Here is a 10,977-nt window from a genome sequence, read left to right as displayed (position 1 = left end):
ATAAATGTCTTTAGGATGGGGTTTCCATAAGAGACTGCTTCCGAGCCATTTCCAAGCATTCCAATCAAACTTCGAATCACAGATAGGCATCAGTATATTGTCAAGCTCTTTCATCACTTTGTGGACCAGTAAGACCTCCAAGCTATTCAGTTGGTATTGGTAACCAAAAGGTCAATGGTTTTCCATCTCTTGTTGTCACCGTTTAGAAGTGCCCCAATCGATTCAGACCCTTAACAAGTAACACACTAAAGCTTTGCTTTGGACGAGGCCTTCCCTTTGTTACTTGTGTGCCCATGGTTTCTTGCCCTATGCCTTTGTTTCATGCCAACAATGCAAATAATTGGGTAATTGAGATATTAAGTGCATTTATGTTGGTTATAGTACAAAGGTGAGGATTATAGGCTGTTACATTTTCCAAACAAAGTGTATCTTCCTCCACAAACACTTTTTTGGAGAGCTACTATGAAACCTATGATTATGATGTACCAAAGACAAGCTTGTAAAAGATATATAATAATCCATTTTCTTTATTTAGCGATGGTAATTCAAACATAGATCTCAATGAGAAAATGTGGAAGCTACACAAGTTTCAATTAAGTCCAAAGATTAGCTCCTTATTGATAGTGATGTAGCTAAAGAATTGAGTGAGAGCCAAAAAGAAAAAGGCTTCTAGGTTGTTACAAAATTGTGGATGCAAACACTATTTGATGCAAAAATGACACATGCTTTGGTTTCCCTAACCTTTCTTGACCTCCCCATGGCTTCAAAAGGGCTTTTACACTAGTCAAATGCAATACATAACTAGCTTCCATACCCCTCAAAAATATATGACACCAAGTTGTCACCACTTATCATTAATGTACCTTTACCCACACTTTAACCTTGCTACAACTATCACAACAAGCCAATTTTGCTTATATGAAAACATTTTTTAGGTGCTCTTTTTACAACCCCACAATTTGGCACCACTTGAGAGAGTCAATTTGTACTAGCAAAGCAAGTTTATTTGCATAGGTTAGTATCTTGTGATCAATGATGGCCTTAAAAGGAATTGGATATAAACACAACGCAAAAAATGTGATCCTTAGTATAGAAGGCAAACATAGAATGTGTACCCAATATTTTTTGAGAAGTGGGAGGAATTGATGAAAGCCTTGATTTTATTCTCTCCATCGCTATTAATTTATGTCTAGGATACTTGTGTAGTATGTGTTGTACTATGTGTTCTTGTGCATTCTTGTTGCTTACTTGCAAGGCCTACACATAGATAACAAATCTTCTCCAAGCACATCTGTGAGTGGTAGTAGTGAAGAACATTTCTCACCAGGTGCATACAAACTAATTTTAGCCTATTCTTTGTGTGCTTGCAAAGAGAGTGTTGTAAGGGGCAAGAGAGAGCATGTATAATGAAAATTAGACCAAACGGAAAGTCCTTTTTTTTAAAAAAGATGACTCGTTTCTTCAAAAGTTTCGTTGAGGGATTTACAGTAACATATCACAAGCAATATAAGCCACCACACCTTTATGTTTCACCATGGGATACACAAGTAGTGTCACATGACATTCGTATCTACAATGGTTGCATTCGTCTTTCTTCCAAGCATCTTTACCTTTAAGCTAGGAGCATTGCTTGATGTGGTGATCATTTGCCAGATAAGAGAGACTGGATGAACTGTCTTCATGAAAATTGTTCAATTCATTGCATACAAAAACTAAACAAAAAAGGCACAATAGGCAAAGACGACAATCTTAAAAGGAGGTTATTCATCAGTATAAGCAAATGCCACTACAAGGAACAAGGCCCTTATGATCTGTCAGTTCCATCCTTGACGTGCACTAAGTGACCCTAATGATGGAAGAAAGAATATGCTTCTACTGTAAATTTGTCCATTGATTACCTGAGCCCAATTTCTTTAAGGATTGTTCGTAAACAAAATTGCAAGAAATAGCAGACTTTAAGCACCATAACCTCCCGTCGCTTACAAATGCAAGTTTTAACAATCAATACCCTGATTTGCATATATTTCAAATTGCTTGTCTAAATCAGCAAGCACCTTCCGAAATATGACAAGGAAAATCTGATTTATAAAGTTACAGAAATGCAATCATGTCAAACCAGGCGATGGTCAAAGGCAGACACAACATCATTCTTCAATGTAACCAAACAAACACACCATCTCTGTCACCTTTCTTCCTTCTCCTGCTCCTTTCTCCGTGAGAAATATCATAACTATGTAAACCATTGACCTCAATGGACACACTTCACTAAATGCCATGTCGATTGGTCGATACTGTCTTGCAAAATGCCTGACTTTCAAAAAATGGATGACTTCCTCTTACAAGTGCAGAAGGTTGACGAGCACTCAAAACAATACAATACCTGTCCAAGGGTTAGCATGTGCTTGGAATTCTCACGCAGGAAAGTACACGACATGAGGCAACAATGACACATGCTCTCAGTAGAATTCCGTAAGGAGGCGGTATCGGGGCTTGCTGCGCTCATCAATAAACTCCATCATGTCATTCTCATCGAAGGTGAATAGATCACTCACAGAAGATGACAATGATGATGAAGACAATGATGAGGATGATGGTGAAGAGGTGAATCTACTCTGCTCCCTCTCTGGTAGCACGTGGCTGCCGCATAAGCCGCCTTTTCCATCCATCTGCCCTTTGGACCCTTGGTTCACACAGTGAACAAGCTGATTAGACACACTAACAATGGTCCTTTCTGAGCGTGCTTGCCTTTTGATTGAGCGAAAGTCTTCCCCTTTGCTTCTTTGCTGCATTGCTCTGGTAAGCAGACAAACACTTACTACCACATGCATTGTATTGAAAATGCATCAGAGCTCAACGAGCAATGGAAAGCTTGCACATACATGCATATAATCACAATGGAGAACATACAAAAACACACAGATGCACATGCATACATATAATCACAATGGGAAAAATACATAAACCCACGGATGCACATGCCTACACAAATGTGCGTCCACAGACATGTAGCACATACGGACAAGCACACATAATCATTATACACACATATCATCTCCCTCAGGGATAGAAGCATTCCCATGAATGCCGTTTTTCTCTTGTAATGAGTAACACAAACATACTAACACACGGAAGAGGCAGCAAACCACAGTTTGAAGCGTGAGATTCCGCAGATGACCTCATACGCAGACAACAAGAGGACTCTAAACAGACAAGTAAAGAATACACATTGTACCTCAGAAAATGGGGATCCGAGCTGTAAACCGGGATGGAGACGAAGAGCTCAATGCCCTCATCGCTAGCTTCCTGCAGCTGCTCCATGTCTGGGTGAGGAGAGTAAGGTTGCGTGCGTGCGTTCGTGTGTGTGTGTGTGTGTGTGTGTGTGTGTGTGTGTGTGTGTGAGAGAGAGAGAGAGAGAGGAGGTGAGTGTATGTGTGTGTGGAGTCTCGAAACCCCTACGAGTACAGAATGTGCAGACGCAAAATGAAAACCCCTGTAACCCTGTTTTCAAATTTGAAATGCGAATCTTGTAATGCGGGTTAGGGCAACCATCAGGCTCTGAGTTTAAAGGCGCCCACAAATTCATGTCAGTTTAGTGCAAGGAATCAGACAGCCCCATAATAAAATATTTGGAGTGCTATTATTTTGAAAATTCAAATATACAACCCAAAAATACAAGAGCAGTGTTCGCCAAAGATTGAGGTTTAATGTACTCTTAATCGGATAAAATCGCAAAATCTCGGCAAAATTTCACAAGTTTCATTGTAAATGTTGGCAAAATTTTTGGCAAGCACTCTAGTTCATGCCTTGAACCAAAGTGCTTTGTTCGCCGCATTTGAAATGAGATAATGTGTAGGAGAGGAGGCAGAGCGAGAGGATGAAAGTGAGGAGAAGTAAGAGCACTCAAAGGTACAAACCACGAGAGAGGAAGGAACATAAAATAGTATCCACACAAAGTGAGGAGAAGTAAGAGCACTCAAAGGTACAAACCACTAGAGAGGAAGGAACATAACACACAAATGTTTTGTTAGTTGCATTGGAATTGAGTTAGCATAGAAGAATAGGTGTAAGGTCTTGACTATCCATACCTTGCTTCAAATTGTCGGTGTATGTTTTTGCATTTGGAAACAATCCTCTCTAAATTCGCTCAAGACAACTCAAATCTTCTTGATCATGCTCTTTCTTGTCAAGAGTGAATCCCTAAAGCAATGCTATCACATCATGGAAAATCTCAAGTCATATGTTGCACTCATTGAATTGCAAGAGATTGTATCCTGAGCCAAAAATCACAAAGAGTTTGCTTTCATAAAATCACCACAATCTACATACAAGTTGACCAAAACATTACCCAACATGGCGACTTTCCTTTAACAATCTTCATCATGGATTTGTTTGCCCCATGATGCATAGTATGAGATACCTTCAAAATACAAGCATAACTGACCAAATCATTGCCAAGTACATCGTTTTTCTTTTAACTCCTTCTCTAGAGTCTTCATTAGATGTACTTGTGTTGAATTGAAGTTAAACCAAGTGAATGAGTAAAGAGTAGGTTATACTTTTTTCTTTTGAAAATCCTTCACTAGAGTCTTCATTGGATCTACTTGTGTCGAATTGAAGTTAAACCAAGTGAATTAGTAAAGAGTGCGTTTAGATTCGCTTCGAGATAGTATTATTTCTTTGGATTTTCACTCTACAGCGTATATTCTTGTCATTCGTATAAGAATGTGCTTAAACCTTGTGGTTGTGGCATTTCTCAACGGAACTATAGATTATTAAATAAGAAGCCTGTAGAGAAAAGTTGAGAAAGAGAGAGAGAGAGAGAGAGAGAGAGAGACAGTGCTTTGTTTCCATCAAATCAAATTACCTTGTTTTAACTTAGTACGATGTTTATTACATTGTGATCACAATGTCCCAATTTTATTATGTGTACCTCAAAAAGAACCATAAGAAGAGGTTAAAGCGCATTTAAATTGATGATCTTCATTATTTGTGATCTGATTTTCAATTAAATATTGTTGCCTTTTATTGCTTGGAAAAAAAAAACGTGCAAGTTTCCATACATGGAGGAGTTTGCACAATCCTCCCCAATTTTTATAATACTTGAAAATGTGTCATTTCTATAGCAGCATGAAATTTCAAGTGCATTCATCTCATTACGTTGTCAGTACTAAGTAAATAAAGTAGAAGCTTGTTGGAAATAGGGTTGCAGGGAAACACACACAGCTTAGAGAAGATGAAGAAGCTCAAGGCACACAACAGAGAGTAGTATTACTTAGTGTGCAATGGAAAGATAAGATAGCCCTAGAGTGATGGGCATATATACAATGCACGAGGGAAAAAAACCTCCTAGTGAGGGAAAAAATGCCCTGATAGTCCTTAGTGTATTCACACACATCACTACCACATGTATATGGTAACAAATCCCCCATGGGAGTGATGCGATGAACGAGAGCTGGCACATAGAGTATAGGGAAGTGCCATGTCCTGAGGACATGATCAGTCCACAAAGGGGAGTAAGCCCGAAGCTTTGCAAAAAGCTTCGAGCTTCTCATGAGACAATGCCTTTGTGAAAATATTTGTGAGGTTGTCCTATATTGGCACATAAGAGAAGCTGATCTCTCCAGCTTAGAGTCTCTCCTTGGCATAGTGATGATGCACCTCAATGTGCTTTGTGCGAGCATGAAAAACTGGGTTCCTTGCAACTGCAAAGCGCTGTGATTGTCATGTAGATGATGTTGGCAGTGTCCTATCCAACACCCAAATCAGCCATAAGGTATATGAGCCATACACACTCAATTGTAGCTGTGAAGACTGCCATATACTCAACCTCACACCTAGAAGTGGCCATAGTAGGTTGCTTCTTGCTCAACCATGATATGCATGAATTGTTGAGTATCAAACAAAAACCACTCGTGGACACTCGCATGTCATAACAACCAGCCCAATTTGAGTTTAAAAAAGCATGTAGATCTCGCAGTAATGATCCCCCCTACGGATAAAACAAGCCAAGATGTAGAGTGCCACTCAAGTAGCAAAAAATCCTCTTGACAACCTACCAATGCTTAGACCCTGGGCTATGCATAAATCTGCTGACATGTGAGACTGCAAACTAAATATTTGGCCTCGTATTGCATACATAAATAAGGCATCCATGGTAAATAGTGTCATCGACAGGATCACCAGCATCATGAAGACTCAATTTTAAACCTATTTCCACGTGAGTGGCAATAGGTTTGCAATCCTCGAGTCCAAACTTACATAAGAATGTCTCTATGTAACTTGTCTGACACAAGGCAATACCATCATCACACTGCTTAAACTATATGCCCAAGTAATGATGCAACAGCCCCAATATTTCATCTTGAAAGTAGCATTCAAATCAGTCTTAAATTCAACAATATGTGCCAGCCTTATCATCCATTTTTTTGCGTTGTGTTTGTGGCACTAAAGCATAAGCCAAACAACCAAAAACGCGCATGTGATCAATAGAAGGCTTTCTATCATGCCATGATTCATATGGAGTCATCGACTGCAAAGCTTTCGTAGAACACTTATTAAGTACATAAGTGGCACACATGATAGCCTCAAGCCAAAACGAATGTGGCAAAGCTTGAATTTTGACCATACATCATGCCATTTTTGTAAGCACTTGTTTTTTCTTTCAGCAATACCATTTTGCTAAGGTGTATACGGCACTGTACATTGGTGTTTTATCCCACAAATATCCAAAAATGCATTAAATTGATGAGACATATACTCCCCCCTCGATCGGAACGGAGGGTGCCCATAGAGACATTTCAGCCATAGCGAGAAATTGCTTGAAGCACATAAACACTTCGGACTTAGCTTTAAGCGGATACACCCATACATGCCTGCATCCGTTTAGCCCAAATTCAATTATCTCTCTCTGAGCGCGTCTCTCGCACGTGTCAATGTAAGGAACTTGACGATACATTGTGTGCGAGCCACAAATGGCTCCAAGCACGCAACTAGCCTAGACTAGTAAGCTCAAAGATGGCGATGGTGTGTCACTCTCCGCTCTACGCTTGCAGTCGTGGAGGATTCCTTGCCGGGAAGAAGAAGGAGCCGCCACTGCGCCGCGCTCAACCACTTCACTGCCGCCGTGCCGTCATCGCAATGCTCGATCATGCACTCTCTCTCTCTCTCTCTCTCTCACGCATACACACACACACAAGGAGATGAAGAAGAAGAAGATGGAGATGGAGCAAGAGCACTCTTCAATTGCACAAATGAGAGAATGAGTGAATTTTAGGTTTAGTTGACTTTTATATGAGCTCTCCCATTCACACTTGGGCGCACATGCTTAGCCAACTAATCCCTTGAATGTTCTAGTTAGAGTGCGCTCTCATCGGCGATCACTCTTACCCTTTTCCTATTGGACCGACAAGCCCGGTACCTGACTCTACCAAATAAATAATACGGCGTCCGTCTTAGGTGATAGGAATGTGCGTGAGGGTTAACATGCCCCCCTTCCTTATGTAGATTCCGTCCTCAAAAGCTATTGAGTTGAAGCTCGTTCGTTGAGGTGGAAGAGCATTTGAGATGAATGTCCTTAGCCTTCTTCAGTCCACTGCAAAATCAAACAACATTGGCACAGTAATTGCATTCTCATATACAATTAAAAAGCATATGCAATTTTAGGCAGACAAATTGATTGGTAGCATAATTCTAAACCATTTGTCAACTATAAACATTAAATTGCAATATAATCAAATGCATAAACAATTGTAAAGGTAAAAAATTGAACAAGTCTGGGGTTGCTAATTTAATGGTCGACAGGCACTAAAGATCGACTATTAATACCATAGGTAAGCTTCTTAATTTTCTCTGGTCAATTAAGTTGTTTAATTGCGAGAGCCAAGTATTTCATGTTCGAGGGCTGACTAGAGGCTATACCTAGAAGACCTTGTAGTTAAGCTACGATAAAGGAAATTTCTCATGAAATCATCGCCCGACTGATTACCTTTTCTTTGACCCCCCAAAGTCTTTTCGCAGTGATTCAATTTTGATGTGTGTGCTTATTTTGTATGCCTTGGGTTTTTTGCTTTTCAAGGAAAAGTGCCCACACTGGGAACCTCTAGGGCTTTAGTACCATAGGCGATACATGTGAGTGGAGTACCAAATCAAGCTGAGGTTTCTCTTCCAGCTTAAGATTTTACATTGTGGCACTTTGATTTTTTGTTTGTTCGTTTTCAGCATTTTAATTTTGTAACTTTGGGGGGTCATATAACACTGTTACATCTCCCCAGGCTCATCACTTGTAAACTCCCTTTATAATACTTAAGCTAAAGGTTAATAGGGACTAAGCCCACTAGAAAGCCCTAGTACATTTCACACAATGCTGCCTAAATCGGATTAAGAACCTAAGTAACCATTGATTATTAAGAAGGCATTCCCCATGGTATTAAGAGAAGATCTCTAACACCTAGCTGATTGGTCAAACTAGCTTAGTCGGACTGCTTGATTTTTAAACCTAGACAAGTGATTATGAAAAAAATTTATATTGAATTTAATGTTTGATACTAAGCAAATGTGTTGAATATTATGCTACCAATCACAATTAAAGCAGACAAACATGGATGCAAAAAGATAAGGGGCAATGCTAATGGACAAAAAACACCTGTTTATGTTGATGGTCGCGCTTGATTTGAAGTGTGAATGAGAGAAAGATCCCATGAAGGTACAAATCCTAACAACAGCAACACGTTCCTGTACACACTAAGAAACACAAAGAATACCACATCGAACACAATTAAAAAACATAAGGAACCCTAACCTAATTATTTGCACTCCCCCTAGAGAGTCAAGGAAATAGAATATTGTAGAGATTGGGGGGAAACCCTAAGGCTAAACCCCTATCCTCGTCATCGAGAAAAACAAAGTCATCATCTGTGAGACCATATGTGCCATCCGTATAATCATATAAATCTTCTTCATCATCAGAGGCACCAATGTTTACTAAGAAGGTCACTATACGCCTATAGTCATCTTGGTCAAAAGGATAGGCTTGTGCAATGGGAGATACACTCTCTACTAAGTATGGATCAGTCGTAGTCAAGAGACGTATCAGCCATTCTAACTCCTCGAAATTCCTCTCACATGCTAGCGTACCTACCAAATCCCATTCACAGGCAAGCATCGGAAAGACTATGTGAAACATTTGTGAAAAGTAACGAGGGTACCTCTCACCAAAGGCAGGAGTGGATGACTCTAACGTACTAGCCATGTATGTACACTCAAATAGATGATGGTTAGAGTGCAAATATTACAAGGGTCATGTTCTTGTGCATAATGTGTTTTTATGATTTTGTATTATGGCTCTTGCTCTTTTACTTTTTTATCTTGTTTTTGTGAGTATAAGGCTTTATATATAAATTCCCTAAGATTGGAGATTAAGAGGTTGGGGAGGAAGGTTGAGAGGGAAGCAAGTGAATGATGGATGTCAGCAAACACTCCCCCCTTCCTTGGGTAGATCATACCTTTTGGAATGATGTCGTCACCCTTTGAAACTAGTTGTTCCAAGTTGTTATAGGTGAAGGCTTTAACCAAGAGTTTTCGACCGCCCTATGCGTTTCATCTAGTTGCAAGGGTGGTAAGGTACTCTCCCATGATTGTATTTGCAACATTGTTGTAGGTGGTGAACTTACAACAGGAGGTGCAAACTTTTTCTTGCTTGTATGGATATGTACAATGGTAGGTGGAGGTTGTGTCGAAGCTTCTATTTCCGTATAGGAACTACACGAAGAGCAAGAAGCTTTATTTGATTTCCCTGTTCTTGAGCTACGTGGAACAAATCGTTCTTTCTTTGGTACCCAAACTCACTCTGGAGCAGGTGTGTAGCATTCCGTGATTTTTCCTTTCCGCGATCTTCAATTTGTTTTGGAGCTACAGGATTGGGCTCACATGGGTCAGGTGACAAGTAAGAACACAATCTACATTTTGGCACCCAGATTTGATCCTTTCCTTGATAGTAGCCTTGGGCCTCCAAAAGTTTTTTAGGAATCCAACGCCACATTTCCTTACATTTCTTGGAGAGAGTGGGACGTTTCTTACAAGGCTTTGGTTTTTTAGCACTAGCTATGGTTGCTAAAGAAGCTTTAGGGACCCACTTGTATGTTTTCTTTGTTATATTAGTCAGAAGCTATATGCATTGCTTGTAGCATATTTAAGGGTACAAGCATTTCATCCCCCTTAGGTGTTACCCAGGTCATCCCCCTGTTTCCTCAAATGTCTATGGTTGCTGCTAGGTGGATCCAATCCACATTGTCCGACTCAGTCATCCGAGGTAGTACATCCATATAAGGAGAATCTTCCCCAACATCAGTGTCCGCTTTACACGTGTAACAATACTGCAATGGGGCCGAGTGAACTGTGGTGTCAGATCTATGATCAATTATGAACCTATTTCCTAGAGGATGTGCTCGACCAGTTACAAGATCTACTCAAATAACAGAATCTTGGAACTGCAAGTAGACATGGTTTTTAGACCAGTCATGCACCATTTTTGCTTCCCTCATGAAAGGATGTCCTAAGATCATCTTCGATGCCATAGTGTGTTTGGAGAAATCCATAACAATGAAGGTAATCCTTATTTTATGTCCAAAGACCTTGATCTTGAGATCTTCTAGCATCCCAATAGGTTTAACGATAGACCCATTGGCCATCTTCACTACAATGGTTGTGGTCGCAAGGTGAGGTCTTCCCATAGTTTCCCAGTAATTTTTGGTCATAATGCTAACCCCAACACCACCATCAAGGATTCCCTTCACAGTTAATCCCTTTAGCAGTGATTGGTATGGTCGCATTGGATTCATCACCCTCAAAGTATTATCCCAATTTGTTAACAAGTATTTCTATAACAAGGTTCTTATCTAGGTTGGGTTGTGGATCTAAGTGTTCCTCCTCTATTGGCATCTCCCCAGCTCCATCCACCTGTGCAAATTGTGGTAGCCCAAA

At 40.1% G+C, this 10,977-nt stretch overlaps 1 protein-coding gene across 1 annotated transcript; it reads right to left on the bottom strand.

The window, feature by feature from the left end:
- Positions 1-1,824: 1,824 nt before the first annotated feature.
- On the bottom strand, positions 1,825-3,547 carry LOC147437941 (uncharacterized). The gene is made up of 2 exons (XM_086486033.1): positions 3,233-3,547; positions 1,825-2,793 (listed from the first exon to the last, which is right to left on the bottom strand). Exons 1-2 carry the CDS (start codon positions 3,316-3,318, stop codon positions 2,457-2,459), a joined length of 423 nt encoding a protein of 140 aa, XP_086342159.1. The 5' UTR covers positions 3,319-3,547; the 3' UTR covers positions 1,825-2,456.
- Between the last annotated feature and the right edge of the window lie 7,430 nt (positions 3,548-10,977).

Source organism: Adiantum capillus-veneris, chromosome 17, assembly GCF_014529385.1.
Source record: "Adiantum capillus-veneris isolate H3 chromosome 17, ASM1452938v2, whole genome shotgun sequence".
Classification (NCBI taxonomy): domain Eukaryota; kingdom Viridiplantae; phylum Streptophyta; class Polypodiopsida; order Polypodiales; family Pteridaceae; genus Adiantum; species Adiantum capillus-veneris.
This window is presented reverse-complemented; position numbering and strand designations above follow the sequence as displayed.